Raw genomic sequence first — 21707 nt, 5'->3', positions numbered from 1 at the left:
TTAGTAGGAAAAGCATTCCATAAGAATGCCTATCACTGACCTAGAGTTGCTGTACACTTAGCAGTTTTGCATACGGTGTCCTCCCTGTCTTCTCTGGAGAAAAGACTAACGGTAGGTCTGTGTTAGGGCTCTGCTTTGCCTGTCTGCAGTGGTGCAAATCTGACATGGCTTAATGCTGGAGTCTTCCTTCCTGTGCTCAACAGCACCCTCAAAGCCATCTTCTTACTGCTAATGTTTCTTCCAATAGACAGCTGGATTAAGGAGAGAAGCTGCTCATCCCAGTGTAATATCAATACTATGTATGATCATCCTCCAGAGCCTTCTCTTTGCTGCTGTATCTCGCTTATCAGAACCTCTGCAGGTGTTCTATGAAGATCTGTAATACAGAGCAATTTATCAGGTCTTTGAGCCCCAGAACTTCTACAAGAAAGCAATTGTCTGGAAGCTGGAGATGCTTGTAGGTAGAGGTGGATGGTGAAGAAGAGAAGGGAACATCAGTGAAAGTTTTTCAGAAATGTTAGGAACCAATCTTTTAGCATTGTTTTTTTCATTTACTCCATGGCTAAACTTTCTCCATGTACTGTCAGGTGAAGTCCTGTAGCCAGCATATAAGCTTCTTTCATGTAATAGCGTGTGTAATTTTTTTTGCAGCCTAACATGACGTTCTGTGTATGTATTGGCTGTATAATATATATTAAATACTTTTTCTCTTTAGTTGTTTAAACGCCGAAATGTTGCAACGGCTGAGGAAGAAGCGGAGGAGGAAGTAATGTCAGATGGTGGCTTCCATGAGGCTCAGATGAACAACATGGAGATGACTTCTGTAAGTGACGAGAAAGGAATACAGTTGTTTTTTGTTGAAACTGGGCAGGTCTGCTGTGCAGTGACTTGAGGGGAATGGAATTCCAGAAGAATGTGAAAAATGCATTCAAAGAGCTTATGGACAGCTCTGAAACATCTGTCTCAGTGAACTACCCTGAAACAGATTACATGAGAGAAAAGTGTTATGGATAGGGTGAGTGGTTGTTCAGAGGACATGTGCTCAAGAAAATTAAATAAAACATCATTGTTCTGGCAGGCTGATTACTGCCTGGTTCTGATGTTCACCGTTATGGGTGATTTTACCAACCGTTGCCCAAAGTTCTTGGTTTCTTTTTAATCTGAAATTTATAATGCTTGAAACATGAACATGCAAATCGGGCAGTGTGTTATTGCAGTTTACAAAGTTTAAAACGGGATCAATGGAAATCTTTCTTAACAGACATTCAAGTGGCACCACTTTTAGCCAGGGTATTGGAAATACAGCTAGATATAGCTTATCTGTCTGCAAAAGGCCGTAAACTCCTTTACAAGCTAGCAAAAAAAGCTTTTTAGTGGAAATTAGACTTCTTTTGTTCTCTCCTCGTTTCTTTACCACTGTTCTCTTCCTGAAAAGACAAATGGTAAGGTTTTCAGGCTATACCAGAGAGGTTTGAGGAAAGTACAGTCCTCACTTAAAAGTTTGACCACTGGTCTTCACACTGTCTATACTGGGACTACCAAGTGGTATTTCCATAGAAATCAGGCTGAGGTTTGTATTGTGTTGGTGGTTATATGGGCCTTGAAAATTACCGAGAAACAGAGAAGTGCTTATAAACAATGTGGAAGTTCATTAATAGAATATATAGTTTTACTCTTCAAGAGTTTGTCTTAAAATATCAGACAAGTCCTAAATACCATTAATTGTTTGTGTGAAAGCTTATATAGATAGTTAGGAAAGGATTCTGCTTAACTGAGATATTGTCATTATACAGTTTGCAGTGTTAAATATCATTCGTTTCAGGCCATTAATAGTTGCAGCAGTTAGCTGTTACAGACAAAGCTCAAGTATTTTCAGCACTGTCATCTGTGTCCCTGTCTAAAGGTTGGGATCAGATTTAGATTAGAAGTGGAAGAAAAAAATCTAACTTTTCTTATGCTTCTTTAAATACATGTGTGGTAAATGGAATGTCAGATCTTACCTTGCATAAGAAAGGTTGCTGATTTAATTAGCCATATTATTGGAAACCATTAGTATAATGGAAAATTTCATACTCTTACTTGATGATGACAAGCATTAGGTTTGGCAACTCTTCTAGAAATGACAGGTCCTGTATGTTTTGGCGTAACAGAATAAGTCAAAATTTACATGTTGAAAAATCTAAACAATAACACAGTCAAAGTGGTGTTCTTGCACTACCTTCTGTTGAAGCTGACAATTTTACATTTATTTTAGAGGGGGGGAGAGAATACCAATAAATGATTCTGGAGAGTAATTTTTTTACCATATCTTGAGTAAAATTTGAATTTTGGCTTCCAGTAAAGAAATGTTGCTCTTGAAATTATGCTGCTTATGTAGATGTACCTTCGTTGTCTATAATGGTCTTACCTAGGTTTTTACCCAATAAGAGATTAACTTGATACTGGTTTAACATATGTAACCTGTTTACCACTAATCCCAGATTTTTTTCCCCCCCTTTTGCTCTCTTATCACTGTCATTCTGTTTCTGCATGTGAACCCTAGAGTGCAGTCATCACCTCTGATATGATTGAGATGATTTTCTCCAATAGTCCAGAACAGCAGCTTTCAGCCACCCAGAAGTTCCGAAAGCTCCTTTCTAAAGGTAAGGAAATTACGTGGAGAAAAATGAAGAAGCCTCCCTGGAACATGTTTTTACTTTGACAGCAATAAGGATTGAATTTCACACTGAAATTTCTGGGTCAAGCTCTGCTTTACAAACTGTCAGCTAGATGTATGTAATAGTCACTTCTTGTCTTGAAATCTGTTTTAAGTGTTGCAGATGTGATATCTCCTCTTGAATGCAAGTTTAAATGTTGTAGGCAGTGTCTCTGTGGCTCAAATATGCTGTTATATTGAAGTTTCTCTGCACGTGAACTGCTGCTGTGAAGTTGGTCTGCCTAAATTACTGAGTGCATTAGCAGTTTGAATCGTGTTACCTCATTACCTTAAAATTCAGACTGAAGTTTTCTTATGTTGACAGATAGGAATCTGATGCTTTTTAGTAAAGTATTGTAGAAAAAGAACACACTCTCAAAAAAGAGCAATCAGTATTTAGTGGATATTATTATGATGCAGTAATTTGAGAACTTCCCTACAAAGAAATCTAACTTTACTTTTTATTTTAAACAGAACCAAATCCCCCAATAGATGAAGTCATAAGCACACAAGGAGTGGTGGCCAGGTTTGTGGAGTTCCTCAAACGAAAAGAAAACTGTACATTACAGGTATATAAATATATCTGTCTTCCTAGATTAGGAAGGCATTTGGTGATACAAATTAGAAAAAAGAAAATTGGTGATTTGTTTAGCTGTACTTCCCTTCTTTCTTCACTATATTAAAAATACTGTTTTATCTTCAGAGTTTCTGGCAAGACCTCTGGGGACAGGACAGGAGAGAGAGAGGTCTGAGATGTATTGTGTGATGGATAGGATGGGATCTGTGCTCTTCAACAAAAACAGAGCTTGAAATTTGGAACTCAACAGTTGAAAAGCTTTGGAGCTTTTAATGTTTGTCTTTTTTTTACTAATTGAAGACAGTTTTGAATCTTTAGAATTATGACTTAAATTTTTGATTAATTTAAAAAAAAGTTTAGAATTAGAATTACAATCTGTAATTATAAACATAGAAACTTTGAAACTTACTATGGTTTGAAAAACTGAATTGCATCTGCTACAATGGTGGTTAATTTTTCTTGGACCTTTGTCTCATTTTCAGCTGTCCTTTTTCCTGGTCAGAGTTGTTCTGGGCTAGTAGAAAGTGAAGAAAAACAAATCATCTATAAAACATGTTAATTTAACATGTAACCATTAAATGCAACATATATGCTAGAATCAGTGTTGTTTCAAAATCCGTAGGGCAACAGGTTTGTTAATGCCATGTGAAATCCAAATTTTGGGGAGTGGAGATCTACAGAAAATTGATAGTTTTCTTACACATTAGAGAAATTGTTTATAGGTATTACTTTTCAGATTGATATAAATGCATAGCAAAAAAAAATATTTGAAAAGCCACAGCAAACCTGATGTTCTTGTAAGGAACTTCTGCAATTTTTATTTCAAGTGATAGCGATAACTCTTAACACTATGATTCTGATTCTTACTTTTGTGCTGGTTTAAAGGTAAACTGGCAGGGGAAATGAACCCAACTCAAAGGAGAGATTATAAGTCAGAATAACAATTTAATAAAATAATACAATAAATACGATTATACAGACAAACAGTTGGTTTTAACCCACAAAACCCAAATGTATAACCCAGCACCCTGGGGCATGAACAGAGTGGTGTTCGTTGGGCCCCCCGGGTCCAAAGTAAAAGGAGAGGGAAAAACCTGTTAGTGAGAGTGCTGTTGCAGTCTGGTCAAGAGTGGTGATTGCAGTCTGGTCGAGAGTGGTGGTCACTGTCCTTCTCTGAATCCCATGAGAGGTTAAAAAAGTCCCAAGACTCCAAGATTATATATCCTCCAGTTCAGGCAGGAATGCCCAGTACCTCACTCAGGGCGGGGAGATCCACAGTGGGTGTGAGGACAGGAGCATCCTCCTGTCTCGCAGGCCTCTTAACACCCAGTTTATAGCCTGAGGAGTCAGGCTGCTCTGGGCAGATGGTGTAAATGGTCTATTGATAAGAGTTTCTGGGAAATGGCATGGAAGGCTATAGAATACACAGTTTTGGGTTACACCCATACAGTGATGAACTGGTCCCAGCTGTTCTAACTAGGACAACTTTTCGAATTGTCTGTTAATCAATAATATCTCACATTTTTCCTAAGCCAATTCTTTCTGTTTTTAAAAGACATTTAGTCTTCATGTTTGGTATAGCATAGAAAGTTCCTTGTAAACTGTCTTTTGTATTTTGTTTTCCAGTTTGAAGCTGCATGGGTGCTGACAAATATTGCCTCGGGAAATTCCCTTCAGACTCGAATAGTGATCCAAGCAGGAGCTGTCCCCATCTTCATAGAGCTGCTTAGTTCAGAGTTTGAAGATGTACAGGAACAGGTAAAGATTGAAAACAGTTTTGAATTTTGTGTGTGTACGTCTTGATTTGTGGATTTCATGAATTTTTTGTTTGATTTTGTTTTGTTTGTTTGGGTGTTGGTTTTGTTGTTTTTTGTGGGTTTGTTTGTTTGTTTGTTTTCCTTCCCCAGAAAGAACAAGGTAATCCTGTAAGAAGGCCTTTAGAGAAAATGTAGTATTTGGCAGTTTTGCACAACAGTTCCTTTCTGCTTAGTGTGTTTTAAGATATCTAAGCAAGTATTGTATTTTTCTCTTTCTAGAAGTGATATATTTAACCACAGCTGATGGGGTAATGCATTTCATTCTCTAATGGGTTAGTATTTTTCTGTGTATTGAGGAATTCAGGGAACCTTGTTTGAATAATTGCTTTAGAGATGGAAAGTTCATGCCTGTTTCTCCTGAAAATAAAGCATGAGTGGAATTTATAGTTTGTTTTCTAAAAAGAAAATCATAGTTTGTTCTCTAGGTTCGTTACAGCGTAGATGGATATTCTTTAAGGCCCACAGGAATCAGTGTAAAGCACAGACCAAACATTTGATTCAGTAGATTCCACATTAGGTCCATAACTTATGTTTGAACAAGGATGTATTTCAGACATATAGTCTTGCTTTGAAGACTTAGGGTGATGAAACATTAATGGTGTTAGCAGATTTAGTTTCAGCCAATCTTAATCCCAAATTGAAAATAAGTACCTTTACTGTACAAATTTGGATCCAGGTATTTGGTTTTTTTCCATTGTCTGCTCAATTAGTTCTGTGTTTTTTCTTATAGCTACTTGTAGGCCATAGCTTAAGCTTTACTTGAGCAAATGAACTGAAGTGCTGAATTCTCATATGAGAGTATTTCTGTGGTGTTTGGTTTGTTTTTTGGTGACCCTTTTCTGAATGTTCCTTTGTTTCAATATCTTTTTGTGGTGGTGAAATTACAAGCACTGGATATTTCAGTAGCACTCTCTCAGCAATGCTGTTTGCAGGAATAGTACCTCGTTTTCATTTCTACTTGATACTTTGGTGTGTAAATATCCAAGATGTCTTTGCGGACTCTTTGCCACAGAAGCTGGCTGTGAGCTCAGGTTAAGCTGATTATCCCATATGATCCATTGTTCTTTTCAGAGTCACTGACTTCCAGGGTTCAGTTCTCCATCCTGTAAGTGCGACCTCTATTCTCTGTTCCTGGATGTCTGACCTTGCATTTGGCTGTATTGAGATGCATGACTGGAGGAGTCCCGACTCATAAACATTGGATTGCTTTGTGTAACTTGCCTTTCTTTCTTATAGCTGGCTCAGAATGTACCACCTGTACTTCAGGTTGCCTAACTTTTTCCACAAGACAGATTTTTTTTTTCTCAGTTGCTTATAGCTTTCAAGTTCTTCCACTTTGCAACTTTCCATTTTCAGTGTTCTGTCTCAGGCTAAATTATTTTTGAAAAGGCTTTTTTAGGAGAAATTGAGAAAATGTTAAAGAAAATAAGGGGTGTTTTTGTGTCCATTTTTTTAGCTTTGAGTAGATGAGTCTGCTGCTGTTGTAGAAATTAGAAATGTGATAGGGAGCTTGCCGAAATGGCACATAAATGCTATGTTCTGCCCATGTGAAAATTCATCCATACTTAGCTATATGATTGATGCCTTTTAGAGTTTGTTTTTTGAACTTGGTGGCATTACTTTCCAAATTGTAAGGGCTACTCTTATTTTTTATTTTTTCCTAGTGGTCAGTCTTCTGTGCAAGACCTAACTTGCTTTTTTTATTAGGTTGTCGCTGATGTTCAGAGAGCAGGTGGGAAGAGCGAACCTGGTTAGATTAAGTTGTGCAGCCTTCAATCTTAAGATGGGTGAATTAACAGAAGAGCTTAGGGGCCACAGTTAAGTAGTTTATCTGTCTCCTTCCCCCTTTGCCTCCTAATAAACTGCTGACATGTTAAAGTTCAGATTGCTGGCAGGCAGAGTGGGTTGGTTGTAATTACCAAAAAATATTCTTCTATGCAGTTCAGGTGCTGCTAAATCCATGCTCTCTCTATTGCTGATAATCTCTAAATACCAGTTAAAATTGCTCTGTAGTAAGCTGTGCTAAAGAAGGAAAGTGTACCCTGCAAAGTGTTACCTACACATTTTCATAGTGGGCTTCTGTGCTGCAGCTCTAGAGATTGCAGCCCTGCTCACACCTGACTTTAATACAGGCCAACATAAAAGAAATTCTCTTTTTTTTTACGACAGCTTTAAAAAAACCCAAGCACTTCACCACAATATCATCTAAGACAAAAATTAAAAGCATTAAGGACTGAAAAGTTAGCTCTTGTACTTCTGTATTACAGGATAGCATTAGTACACGATTACATAGTATTTTTCCAGATGGCTCTTGTCTCATGCAGTATATGCACAGCTTGTTGCCCTGGTAACAGATGAATGGGTAGTAAAGGAGGCTTTTATTTGTCACATTGTGACCCTGTTTGTTAAAGTTGGAACACCTTATAGTGTATAAAGGAGAATAGGAAGGAAGTTCTTAAAATTAAGGAGACTGTAGATTTGTGAGAAAAATGTTTCTATTGCTTAGTGTCTGATGCTGAGTGATTTGCTCCTATCAGTGTTGAGTAAGTGGATACTAGTTCTGTGGCTTTTATATGCTCAATGTGAAATATTTCCGTTTTGTTTAGTAGTTGAGGACAACTCAGCAGCGTTTTTTTTATGGTTAGGCCTGTGTTTTGAGCAGATCTGGTCCTGGGCTTCTCAAGCTGTATTTTTGAGACTGGAAGATATTTGGTCATAATTTTCTCTCCTGTAAAATGATCATCCTGATCACGTCACACAGTAGAAGATTATTATTTGCAAGCAACTCCTGCTACATTTGCAACAAATTACAAAAATTGCAGGAAAATACAAAAAATATAACTACATATTCAGGGCAGATGGGCCAGAAGCTAACCCTACAATCATATAGCAAAGGATGAAGAGAAACAGAAATATTGAAGGCTGTGTTAAGTAAGCCATTCTTTGTTCTAAATGGGATAGCAATTCTTAAAAGGAAGTGTTAGTGGTAATATAATTTTCAATATGTAATATAGCATAAACAAAAATATTGTTAATATTTTTATTTTACTTACTGGCTAATTATTATCCACTGTTTTTGCCTTCTAGTAAGTCAGTCTTAAAGATTTATACATTGTTTTTGTCTTTGATTTGAAACTTCCCTTAGCACTGGCTCAGGAACAGAATCCAGTTTACCTTATCTTCTGATCATGATTTTCCCACATGTATTTTCATATTTATAAGCCAGTTTTAAACTAATGTGTGGCACATTTTCCTTTGTGTATGCTAGTTACAGTCCAGTGAAGATTCTAAATCAGCAGTTTTATAGTAGTCTATGAGGGAATCTCTGTAACTGTGTTAATAAATAAGATATGTATTGAAATGATTTATCTTACAAGATCTGTTTCCCATTGAGCTGTGCAGGCTGACATTTAATTACCCTATCATCCTTAAACTCTTTCATTGCTTGCATTGTATATCAGTCTTTCTCAGATTATATGTCAGTCTTTCTCTTTGAGCAGTGGTCAAACTATTTGGCATCCATTTTACCTGTCAGTGAAATTGAATTTATCGCAGAATCTACATTATTTATGAAAAACACTTTGGCTACATCTTCTCACCTCTCCCTGTTTCTGTGTACTGATTTTTAGATTTAGTCAGTGACATATGTCCTAGCCTTCTTCCACTTATCACAATTGTTTTCTTCCAGAAGACATCTAGAAATGTTGATATGCTTGCCTGAAATTATTTATATTGAAGAACTCCATCAAAGCCTTTAGACATGCTTAAGGTTGATCTGGCTTCAGCAGTGTTTTAGCTGCAGTTCTTTCCTGACTGTCCATGCTGCAGTATTTAAAACCCAGATGTCAACTTGTTATGAACATTGAATTTTCTTCAAAAACCATGCAAGGTTTGTCTCACAGTGACAGATCTGTGTCATCATACTCTGCTGGATGGCTGATGGCACGAGCATCCCCAGCTGTCCTGTTCTGCTTTGGAGAAGTTTGCATTTTCAGCTGAAGTGACCAATGTGTTTTTCCCTTGGTATTTTTCCATTTCTAGTTGTATTGCTATTCCTTTTGGAAACCATTGTTTGCTTGGCAGAGGTGACCTGTAAGCCTGGTGTCCAAGTGCTGTTTGGCTTTTACCTCAGCAGTCCTACTAGCTGGGTCTTAGTAATCAAAATCAGGAAAAACAGTCAAGGTGTGAGTATGAGCTACTTTCTCTGTTTGGTAAATGAGAGAAATAAGGAACTATGATCACCCAGCCATTGAAAGAAAGATGTTTTCTCTGTTAGGACATAGTAGGAGCCATCTAGGAATATGGCCTTCTGGTATCCTTCTTTGTGATCACCAAATCACACCTGTGTGCAAGCCAGTCTTCACCATCGTCATCCCAGCATTAGATCCATTTCCCATGTCAACAGCCAAATGTAGAGAAAGTGTTAATTCTTACTTCATAATAGTTCTTCACCACTGAGAGGCACAGACTCTATGCACTGTTGGTGGTTGGTTTAGCACTTGGTTTAAATATCCAAAGGCATAATGAAATAATGGCTGAAAGTCTTCGGCATCCAGGAGAAAGTGGAGGGTTGTCAAAAAACACATGGATTACTCACAGAAGGCACCATATGGTTTAACAGTACTCTACAGAACTTCCACTTTACTGTTACTGACTACTGAAGTCATCCAGCACTACAGGAAAAAACACCGTAGTTCAATGATGAGTAAAATTAACAGGAGACCTGCGACAATCTCTACTCCATTATTAGCAATAGATGAAAATTTATACAGGTGTATAAAAATAGGTGCTGTCAATTAACAAGGCAGCATTTGCATGTTCAGTTTACACAGAACTTTCTATCTAAGATGTGAGTTAAAAAGTCAGGCTACAAATTTTAAAATTACAGGTTCTTGCCATCTTCAGGTCTGGATGTAGATATTAGAAAGTACTGAAATGGAATTTGTTTTTAGAGTCAATTTTTTTTTATTTAATAAGCTCTGAAATTTAATGGAATTAGATGTCCCTGCAACTATCCAGGAAAGAAGATAAAAACATAGGGGATGTGTAGCACAAAGCCAAAATGTTATGGCAAGCATTTGGATATTGAGGAGTGCACAAAAGAAGAAATGGAAATCACTGAACATTATTCAAACAAACAAACCCTGAAGAAACTTCCATTATTTGTGTGTTGTCTGTGGGAACTGTGACAGAGCTTTGTATTTATGGTAATGTCTGTTGAGGAGAGTTTAAATTATTTATGTTCATCACTTATCTGAAGAGCTAAAGTAATTCCTTAAGGAAAGATATTTTCTTGCTGAAGGAAACCTTGCGTATTTTTCTAAAGACATTTCAATTTCAATTATTTGTGTCTTGGTGTCCTGTCAGTCATTATCTTTACAAGAATTTCTTTCAACAATCCTCTCTTACTGTGATATCAGACTATTTGGCCAAGTCTTTTATTGCCGTAAAAAAGTCAAGAGTGGTAAAGCAGTAGAGATGCTATGTGACTTCTCTGGTCAGACTTTTTGATGTGAGACTTGCTGTTGCAAACCTAGTCTGTCATTTGGGATCAGAATGGATTCTTGGATTAAGTGATTATCACTGTTGTCAACCCTAAAAATAGATGCTGCTATAATGGTGAAACAAAGACCACAGACAAGTAAAATGCGGCTTCCTTGTTTTAATGTGTGTAAGGGTGTCCAGACGAGGAGGCTGTATCTTCACACAGAGTTACTCACTGTTCAATGAAGGGAAATTATTGCAGATTCTAACTTTCTTCACCCCTAAATGGTTTTAGAAGATCCACAAGTTTTTTTAAAACCTGTCTGAAATCTTAGGCTTCTCATTGCTGCAGAAATGCAAACATTGTGGTGAGCAACTGGTGTGGTTCCTTGCAGTTCTAACACAAATGAGGTTTTCCAGGACGTGGCGTAAGTTCTGTCTCTTAAGCTAAATTTTTCTGGTAGCTGTCTTCTGCATCTTGAGTCCATGAAGCTGCCAGACCCAAGGTTATATTTTTCAGATAATCTGTTGTCACAACAGTTTGAAAGAGTAAGAATTGGAATGAAAAATAAGTTTTCATGAGAAGGATCAGTTTTGGGGAAACATTGCATAGTAATAATGTCTGTGCTGTTTTGCAGCAAAGGTCAATATAGTCTCGTGCCCTGCCTCTGGCTGTAGCTGACAGCAGAAGCCTGGAAAACAGTAGGAAACAAAACAAACTAATCCTTCCCCAGAACAGTCTCCTAGTCTCTTCACAACTTGCAGTTTAGTGACCTTAGATCCTATGGTGGTGTTAGTAGTACTGGTACAGAGGAGTCGTCTTTTTATTTTGTATCTAGCAAGCTGACATCTGTATCTACATTTTGTATATACATCTGGTTTTAGCTGTATTAGTTTTACAGGGTTTGCTAGTGGATTTGGGCTTCCAGAGTGGTTGAAGTCTGTTTTTCAAAGTAGCGTCTCTTTGCCACTATTTACAAACATGTTACAGGAGAAATCTAATGCAGTAAATCAATTGACATCACATCGAAAGTGAATAAATAAGTTTATTTTGGATTGTCCAAGAATTACCTTTAGGTAACAAATTTGGCTTATTCTGTCAGTTTTTTTTAGAGGAGCAGTTTATTTCCAGTAGTTATAGGGGTAGGGAAAAACACGTTTATTTTGTTCAAGGAACTTACCTATGCTCAATTGGAGAAAGTTATGCACTGTAACACATTTTACTACAGCTAAATACATAGCCTTTAACTGAAGAGAAATTTGAGGAGAACATTCAGCTGCTATCCATGATAAGTAAGATTGCTTTTGTCCTCTATATGCAGAATTGGAAGTATTTCCAGTGGTTGTATAGATACATGTATCTATGAAGCCAAATGCCAAATAAGCCAACCAAATAAGCAGATACATGTATCTATTTGACATGACTTAGCCTTCTGCTAACTTGAAATAAATAGCAAATGTGAATTTTGTATGCTTTCTTGTGTGATGAAATATTGTCTGCAATTTGCATGGAATTCATAAAATTGCTTTTATATTTCACATAGAATGCTAGTAATTTTTTTAGTTATAGCTCTCATACTAGTGGACAGTGATATCAAAAATGCCACTTGGCCCAAATGTATAAATCAAAACCAATGAAATATTTTATTCTCATCATATTACAGAGGATGGATTTCGTGTAGCTTTAATTCTGATATTTTTGGTCTTCTCAAAATGAGGTATTATGGTAGTACTGATGCCCAAGGGAGAAAGTATCTGTCCTTGCAATTTGCTGTGCATATGGCTTAATCAGCAATACTGGTTCTGTCTTATATAGTTTTATCTTAAAGAATATATATCAATGGTCATCTGAACTCTTTGATTCTGAATATTGGTTTATCTTGCATACAGATTCTCATCTTTATCTTAGTTGTTGTCATCATCCTTATCTGACTGTGTAAATAATGCATGCTTTTATGGCTTTTAGGAAATACTAACATGGGCTGTTCCACACCAACATTTTTGGGTAGATACAGACTTGCTTGACCTGTGGTATGAACATCTGGATTTAAATTAGCTCTGAACAAGGAGGAGTGCAGAACAGAATGTTACTAAGCCTGAGGCGACGAGCTCATCTCTTATATTGCGGACAGAGCAAGGCTATGTCTGCGTACACAGTCTTTGGAGATATACATGTTGACTCTTATGGTATTCCTCTTAGATCTGTATAAATATTCCTGAATTATATAATGAGCTTGACTGTAATACTCAACCAGAATGCATTGCCCTTCTTATGTTGTCCAGGATATAACAGTTAGAACAGAGTATCTCTCAACTCTAATACATATGTTAAACTGGTGGAATTTTGAGAATAAAAGCAATTACTATTCTATTTTCCTTTACAGGCAGTGTGGGCTCTTGGCAACATTGCTGGAGACAGCACTATGTGCAGAGATTATGTTTTGGACTGCAATATCCTGCCTCCCTTATTGCAGTAAGTCTGTTTTAATATGTTTTCAAGAATTTTGCTTGAGTGTCTGATAAGACTGAAATTTGGGTTTGTTGCCTTGAAGAATAATAATATTTTTTTTTTAAATTGTGGACTGATCAGACTTTTTAGTGGGGAGTCCTGAACTACTTTAGTACAGAAGCTAAAATGCGAACATGTTTTAGAAGCAGCTAAACTGGAACTATTTTATACTACAGTGTGGGTGGATGCCTGGGCTTATTTTAGAGTCACAGAATAATTTAAATTGAAAGACACCTCTGGAGGTCATCTACTCAAAGCCTTTCTTCATAGCAGGTGAGATCAGATTAGGTTGCTGAACTACTTAACCAGTCAAATTTGGAACATCAAAAGTAGATTCCGTAACCACCTGTGGCAATCTGTTGCAGTATTTGACCATAGCATGGTGAAACGTGGTGTTCTGATACCTAAGCAGAATTTTCTGTTTTGCCTTGTGATGGTTGCCTCTTGGTCCTGTCACTATGCAACTGTGAGAAGGATCTGGCTTCCTGTTTTCTGTATCCACCTGTTAAACTGTTGCCAGTGGCAGTTATATCTCTCCTTACACAATCTCTTTCTAAGGCTGAACAAATCCCATTGCATGCCATTTCTCTAGTCTGCTAATTATCCTGATGGTTCTCTGCTTAAGGACCATATTATTGCTGAAACAGTGACACCATCTTGTGTTGTCATGTCCAAATTACGATTACTCAATCTCTCTCCTTTGCAGATTCTGTTTGCAGCAGGAGAATTCTCCAGTGCTCTCATAAAAACACTGTGGGATAACTATGGGAAAAAGAAACTGTCCTGTGGGAAAACTAGGTCTTGCCTTTCTGCATTTTCCTATGCCAAAGTGGGGATCATAGTCTGAGGCTGACATAGAAATTCAGTTTGGCTAAGAGAGAACTCTCCAAAACTACCTGCATGTCCTCCTTCTTTGAGTAATTTTGTCACAATTCTTGCACTTTTTGACCGTTAGTCTGCCACATCGGTATCTAAGCAATTAAGTAAACACACTTTTAGCGTAATGGTTATTTTACTTGTTGGGATACTAGATTCCTATATCTAGCATATGTGTTAGTATCCAGCCATCAAGGATGATTTTCCTCAGAATGTGATTTTATAGAAAAAAATCTTACTGTATTTTGCCCTGGTGTATGTTAAAATGAGTTTGTTTTAATGATTCACTTAGTTGACCCTACAGAGTTGCGTGGCTTTGATTTTTAAAAGGCAAGGGTTGGAATTTTTTGTTGTTTGTTTTAGATTACTTTCAAAACAGAACCGTCTCACTATGACTCGAAATGCTGTATGGGCTCTATCCAACCTCTGCAGAGGGAAAAATCCTCCTCCCGATTTTGCCAAGGTAAGATCTGCTTGAAAGCAAATGTGCTGTGAAGTGGTGATAGCCAAATAATCAGTGAGGGTGCTGAAAGTTAAACAAAATGGAAAGAATGGGTTAGAGAAATTCTGAAATATATCATGGACTTCTTACAGATGAAATTTTTTGGGCAAATATTCACAACCACATGTTTTTCATATGGCAGCCTCCTATCTTTGTTGCTGTTCCTGTACTGGAGATGACCATCCCATAGCAGAACAACACCGTACATCTTGGCTGCTGTAGTGCAATGTGTGGCACATCTTAGCAGACAAGTATGAGTTTCAGTTGCCACAGACAACTTAAGACATTGTACTGCAGAGGCTGAAGAATTGTCATAGTGCTTTTCTGCAGATGTGCTCCTCTGTGCTTGTGTAGCTACAGCCCTGCATAGAAGTGCTACCTAGGTCTGAAATTTTCTAAGTATTGAACCTTAATATGCCAGTGCCTAGCCTACAATGACACATAAAAACTAGCTGACATAATAATAGATCTACTGGCCCTTCTAATTGTACAGTGTATATCTCTTCTCTTAATATTTTACAGGTTTCACCTTGTCTTAGTGTGCTTTCCTGGCTGCTCTTTGTCAATGATACAGATGTATTAGCTGATGCCTGCTGGGCTTTGTCCTATTTGTCTGATGGCCCCAATGATAAAATCCAGGCTGTGATTGATGCAGGAGTCTGCAGAAGACTTGTGGAACTGCTAATGTAAGAAACTTGTTATGAGCAATCTTACTGTCTGCTCTTTTCTCTAAAATCAAGGTTGTAACAATAGGAAGTTCAATTAAATACATCTTGAAATGTCATAATTTTCCAAAGAGCTTTAATTTTACCTCTCTGTTCAATGTTCTCTATTTGTCATGAGTAACAGAAACAATGGAACTTTTCTTGTACTAGTTGTGCTATTTCTTAAGAGATTTTTTTCCCTGCATCTAACAGCTACACTTCTGTAAAATCCATAATATATACTGGAATTTTCCCTGTCCTATTGAAGACCATATTATATTTACCTAACAAGGAAATTGCAAAAGGATAACAAAGATAGAAATGTAAGAAATAGTTAAATTTACTAGAATTGACAGTACCAGGAACTTGAAATATGAATAATTTCCTAAACTCTTACTGTAGAAGTGTATATGCACACTTCAGTCAGTAAGGTGTAGCTGTGAGAGTTGGGGTCACAGAGACTGGCCTTGTTCAGAGCTATTTCTTCAGGCCTAAGGTCAGGACAATGGAACATTCAATTGCCTAAGAAAAAGGAATAATGGTTTTCACTGATGTAAATAAAAAGACTATTAAGGCTTTTAAGATTAAAGTGAATGTGATAATGGATTAATGAATAGAACACAGTGCCTGTAAGTAGCTTTTTATAAACAAGTGTTTTCATTTGAGAAAAAAATTCCTTTCTTCACCCTTCCTATTCTAAACCTGATTTAACAATGATGATGGAGGGATGCGTATGATGACAGAAGGTGATCAAACAGCTGTATGAGTTAAACACACAGGTTCTATCTTTGGTATTCTGTCTCATTCTCTGCCTTTGTGTGTGCTACATTAAGTATATTTTATAGTTAAAACTGATTATTTTTCCCTTCCAAGGATGCTTAAACTCTGAAGTACTTGTATTCTTCTAATATTGTGTTTTTATGCTGCTGAATGATGTCTAAAGGCCTAAATATTTAGAAACCCTAGAAAGGCTTACCATTAGTTTAAAATCAGAATGTTTTGATTCAGGTAATGAGAATGAAGTCAGACTTAAGTTTCCCCTGGCTGATGGATGTTCCTTCCTTGAGAATGTAAAGATGGAGATGCCTCAGGATGGTTAATACTTAAATTTTTCTTGTCAATTCTAGGCACAATGACTACAAAGTTGTGTCTCCTGCTTTACGAGCTGTTGGCAACATCGTCACAGGAGATGATATCCAGACCCAGGTATGGATTCACTTTCTCTAGTGTTGTACTGCAGTTCATCTTTCTGTCAGTTGTGGTAACCTGTTCACAAGCACCTCCTCTTGTTCCTTTTGAAGTTTAAAAGTGAGGATTGATGACACTAATTGCTTCAAAACATGTTTTCAGTTTTTCTGTTCAGTCCTGAACTGCTGGTGATTCCTAGGTAGGTATGTCTGGGACTTACAGACAGCTGTGCAATACCCCTCAAGGGTGGGGTGGGGTTTTTTGTTTGTTTAAAGCAGGTTTGTTTAAAAGGTTTAAACCTCTTAGGCTGAATTTTATGCTGAGTGATGTGCTGTGGTAGGGCCATCTGAGGCCTGTCACATTGAATGCTGTTGTTGGGAATCTTGGATGAGTATACCAAAAACAAGTGTCTGGTCAGATTTTGGATGGTATGTAGCTGTATCTGAGCACATGTTTGGAGAAGCATCAGCAGGAAGCGGTGACTCCCACCACTTTATTGGAATTAAATTGGGAACCAGGAAACCTGATGCTTCTCAGAGGCACTAGGTTGTCACTGGGATGCTTCTGTAGTTCTGTAACAGTGAGATTGGAGTTAAAGATGAATTAGCAGCACCGGGGCACTGTTTGAATATCTTGAATATCCTCACTAGGAGGAAGATAAGATGATTTTTTGATGGTTACAATGTATTTTGTGTAGCTGAATTGCATAGGCATTCTTGTATTTTTTTCGGTGGCATTTGTTTCACAGATCAGCCATAAAGAATGATTAAGGTGTGTTTTGTGATTTCATAATTTCATTGAAGATAAAACCACAAGGGATCACTAATTAACATGTAATGCGGGTTATTAAATACTGCACAGATCTTAGATTTTAGCTAAAAAAACCTGTAAACTTTTTTGTTGTGTGTGATTTTTTCAGAGGAGCATGCCATAAGCTTTCCTAAAATTCTAGAGAACTGTTTAAGTAGTATAGTTTGATGGTCCTGCCTGAAGGTTATGCTGTATGCTAAAAAGTGATACAGGATGCATATAAAAATCTTTAGTCAGAAGCTTTGAGAGCTGATACATTTCTGAATATGAATGCAACATACAAGCCAGTTACCTGAGAACTTCTCTGTACAATCTTAGAGCACAAACCTGCTTTCTCTTTTTCTCTCATTTCCAACTGTTAACAATTGCCACTGCTTGGAGATAGCTAAACCATAGATAATGGGCATGAAGAAATAAGTGTATTTGTCCCAGCAGACACCTGATACAATCCTGAACCATAACCTTTGCTTTTTTAATCTTAGTCGAAAAATTTGAAGAGTATGGGGCCAGGGACATAAGAACAAGTGAATTCAGTCCACAGATTCCCTGATCAGAAATCATGATTATGATTCAGCTCAACTGGAGTATTTCTTATAAAATTCTCTACCGCACTGTTCTTTCTAAGCTGTCTGCTTTTGCCACACAAGGCAAAACTGCTGTGCTTCTTGGTAGACTTTCCCAGTTTTTAACTTAATTGTAACAAGTTAGAATTTAATTTAAAAAAAAGTTCATTTTTCAGTTTTTGAACCTTGTTGTGGCCTTTTAGAAGGTCAAAAAGCCCTTCACTATCACACATGACATAATCAAATAATCTGTCTTGTAACATTCAAGTTCTGGGGCATTTTCTGTTGTACTTTCAGCACTTAAAATTTTGATTTTTGGAAATAGAAATTTTTCTGCTCTGTAAAATTGCGGGTTTTTTACAATTTTTTTGGTAATTTTTTAAATAAGAATTGCCATTCATAATGTCACTGGACACAACACTGGCAACAGCTGCTCCACAGTGCCAGCTGATGTGGAAAACAGAAGTAGTTGGAGCTTACAAGTATACAGGAAAATACAGGAAAATACCATCACCTTATTTTTGTTTGGTCATAATGGGCTTGTTATCTTCTTGTGTTCGGATCACACTGAAATCATTATAAAGGTGTGATCACTTAGCTGAATGACTGAGTTGTTTTGCTTATTAGCTTTCCTGCTAAGATCTATTTCTTAGTTCTTGCTATTTTTTGTTTTGTTCATGTTTGGTGGTTTGGGTTTTTTTTTAAAACTTTTTGGGATCATCTGATGGGGTATGCTTTTTAGATTTTCAAGACATTGCATTCTTGTTCCTGTGATTCTTTATCCTAAATTTCTTCTAAGGTGTGGTTTGTTTGTTTTGTTTTGTTTTTCCTTTTGTATTCAGGTAATTCTGAATTGTTCAGCCCTGCAGAGTTTACTGCACTTACTAAGCAGCCCGAAGGAATCTATCAAAAAGGAAGCATGCTGGACAATATCTAATATAACGGCTGGAAACAGAGCACAGATCCAGGTAACCTTTTCAGCTATGGTCAGTAATCTTTGTCTTGCAGGCTAGAAGAAACACACATCAGATGGTACACTTTTTTGTGTATAAAGGGCATATTTGTGTGTATGTACAGTCACGGGTATATAATTATATGTAAGAAGTACATTAGGGGCTCTTTGTGTAATTAGAATATTTCAATGGCACAATCATCTCCTAAATTATTTAATTTTCTAATCATCTACGGATTATAAGGGGGGAAGATCGTCATGTTAGAGAATGACAAAATGTAGGTAAGGTCAAGAAAATTTTGTCTTAAATAATTTGCTTTGTGCTTTTAACAATCACTGAGATACAGAAATTCTCAAGTAATGAAAAGAATGAGCTACAACCTTTGAGAATCAAATAACTTTACAGACAGCCCTACACTGTAAAATACTTCATTCCTGTTTATATTTTCTTACAATTTCTGATACAGGGAGGCATGCTTAGCCGAATCTAAAATTGCTGTTTATCTAAAATTGCTGAGTATCAGCCACCAGTAAGAATTCTCAGGACTTGCCTCTAACTGTAATAAATGAGAGATGGAACATCTTTTCCCGAGTGAAAATTTTTCTTTGGCTAGATGAAGAAGAAACAGCTCAATACATTTTGTTTTCCCTGAATGTGGACTTTTGTTCAAGAACAGCTGTCATAGGGGAATTTTTTGCTTGGCTTTCAAGGATATTGGTTTTGCTTGGCTGGGTGTCAGATATCCCCCAAAGCTGCTCTATCACTCCCCTTCTCAGCTGGAGAGGGGAGATAAAATACAAGGAAAGTTTCATGAGTTGAAAGAAGGACAGGGAGAGATCACTCACTGGTTACTGTCAGAGGCAAAACCAGACTCAACTTGGGAAATAATAGAATTTATTACCAATCAAAATCAGAGTAGGATAATAAGAAGTAAAACAAATCTTAAAAGCACCTTCCCCCCACCCCTCACTCCTTCCTGGACTTAACTTTATTCCTGATTCTCTACCTCCTCCCCTGTGGAGTGCAGTTCAGTTCATCACAGGTTGTTTCTGCCACTGCTTCCTCCTCAGGGAGAGGAGTCCTTCACCTGCTCCAGCATCGGGTCCCTCTCGTGGGAGACAGGCCTCCACAAACTTCTCCAATATGAGTCCATCCCACAGGCTGCAGTTCTTCATGAACTGCTCCGGTGTGGGTCCCTTTCCACAGGAGGCAGTCTTTCAGGAACTGACTGCTCCAGCATGGGTCCCCCGTAGGGTCACAAGCCTCACCAGCAATGCTGCTCCAATGTGGGCTCCTCGTTCCACGGGTCCATAGGTCCGGCCAGGAGCCTGCTCCAGTGTGGGTTTCCCATGGGGTCACAGCCTTCTTCAAGCATCCCACCTGCTCTGGTGTGGAGTTCTCCATGGGCTACAGGGGAACAGTCTACCTCACCATGATCTTCATCATGGACTGCAGGGGAATTTCAGCTCCAGTGCCTGGAGCACCTCCTCCTACACCTTCCTCCCTGACCTTGGTGCCTGCATAGTTGTTTCTCTCACATATTCTCACTCTTCTCTGGCTGCTGTTACTTCTGCCCAATAATTTTTTTCCCCTTCTAAATATGTTACCACAGTGGTGTTACTAACTGTTGGTGATGACTTTGGCCTTGGCCAGTTGCAGGCCCATTTTGGAGCCAGCTGGCTTTGGCTCTGTCAGACACAGGAGAAGTTTCTGACAGCTACTCAAAGAAGCTACCCCTGTAGTACTGCCCCCGCCCCAAACCTTGCCACCCAAACCCAATGCAAAAAACATTGCCTCATTCCCTCTCTCTTTCAGAAGTGTTAGAAAACCAGATTGTAGTGAATCACAGAATCATGAAGGCTTGGGTTGGAAGGGACCTTAGAGATCATCCAGTTCCAACCCCCCTGCCATGGCTGGGGATGCCACTCACTAGATCAGATTGCCCAGGGCCCCATCTGCCCTGGCCTTGAAACCAGGCTTTTTTTGATAAACACAAGTGTTTCCATCAAAGGCAGTTCAATAACAGTCTCATGTAAATAAAATTGAATTCTTCTGAAGTCAGGTTTTTCAATTCTCTTCTCACTCACTGGATACAGAGTATTTTTAGAGATTGCAGAGGATGCATGAAAGGCATCTGAAGACATCTATTCTTTGAGGAATAGAAATAAATGGCAGAAATATTAGATACTAGAAATATTTGTCTCATTTGTTAGTAACCAGGCAGGAACAATGCATGTTTACACAGAAAGTGAACCAAGCCCCACAATAGATTGGCAAAAGTGGCCAAGGAGTGCTTCTTTCCCCTCTATCCTTTTCCTTGGAAGGCAGCTTGATGCTTGCTGGTCTTAAAACTGGTGACCCTGGGTTATTCATTCTGTATGATCAGAATTAGCATGAAGTGGTTGCCCCTCTTCACCCAAGGGGTGTAATTATTTCTCTTTCTGTAGAAAACTTGAGCAAGATTATGAAAAGGCTGCATATTTTTCCTAAGGAATAAGTGTATTACACCCTTTGCAGCTGACGCTTGGAATCTTTTGGTTTTATGTTCTCCCTTACAAAGAGCATTCAGCTGCTGAAGGGACAGCCTAAAAGCCTTAATACCTTGAATGAGTTGTTCATCTCAGAAAGCATTGGAAATAAAGTTAATACTTTTGTGGAAGATAACTCAGTCTCTGCTAAACTTCTGGAAATGCCTGGAAATAAAAGCAAATCCTCATCTAACTTCAGTGATGCTTATCTTAGGAAACGAGTAGGCAAAATGCAAAAACTTTTGGAGGTAGAAAGCTCTGTAGGTCCTTCTTGTCTATGTAAGAATGTGACTAAGATGGAAGTGGAACTGTGAGGAAGGAAACCTCCTACAGTGGTATTTGCTCTGGCTTCCTCTGACAGGATTTTGATTTTACCACCAAATCATATTTTTTGTCAGATGTAGAGAATGATATGGTCACTTAATCTAATCTTGGTAGAGCTCCAAGAATTTTGTTTCTGCCTTTATTGTGGTTTGTGCGTTAATCCACGGATTAGCTGAA

At 37.9% G+C, this 21707-nt stretch overlaps 1 protein-coding gene across 4 annotated transcripts in view; it reads left to right on the top strand.

The window, feature by feature from the left end:
• Window positions 1–21707, top strand: part of KPNA1 (karyopherin subunit alpha 1) — a 54963-nt gene that overhangs the window by 18523 nt on the left and 14733 nt on the right. For all 4 annotated transcript variants that reach the window (XM_027681310.1, XM_027681311.1, XM_027681312.1 and 1 more), the window contains 9 exons: window positions 716–823; window positions 2543–2642; window positions 3170–3264; window positions 4899–5030; window positions 12958–13046; window positions 14322–14421; window positions 14983–15146; window positions 16292–16370; window positions 18568–18693. In XM_027681310.1, the coding sequence (XP_027537111.1) occupies window positions 716–823; window positions 2543–2642; window positions 3170–3264; window positions 4899–5030; window positions 12958–13046; window positions 14322–14421; window positions 14983–15146; window positions 16292–16370; window positions 18568–18693 (993 nt within the window). The remainder of the gene's footprint in view (window positions 1–715; window positions 824–2542; window positions 2643–3169; window positions 3265–4898; window positions 5031–12957; window positions 13047–14321; window positions 14422–14982; window positions 15147–16291; window positions 16371–18567; window positions 18694–21707) is intronic.

The sequence above is a fragment of the Neopelma chrysocephalum genome, unplaced genomic scaffold, assembly GCF_003984885.1.
Source record: "Neopelma chrysocephalum unplaced genomic scaffold, ASM398488v2 Primary Assembly neopelma1_60, whole genome shotgun sequence".
NCBI classification, from domain to species: Eukaryota; Metazoa; Chordata; class Aves; order Passeriformes; family Pipridae; genus Neopelma; species Neopelma chrysocephalum.
Note: the sequence above shows the minus strand (reverse complement) of the source record. Positions and strands in the feature narration are given on the sequence as shown.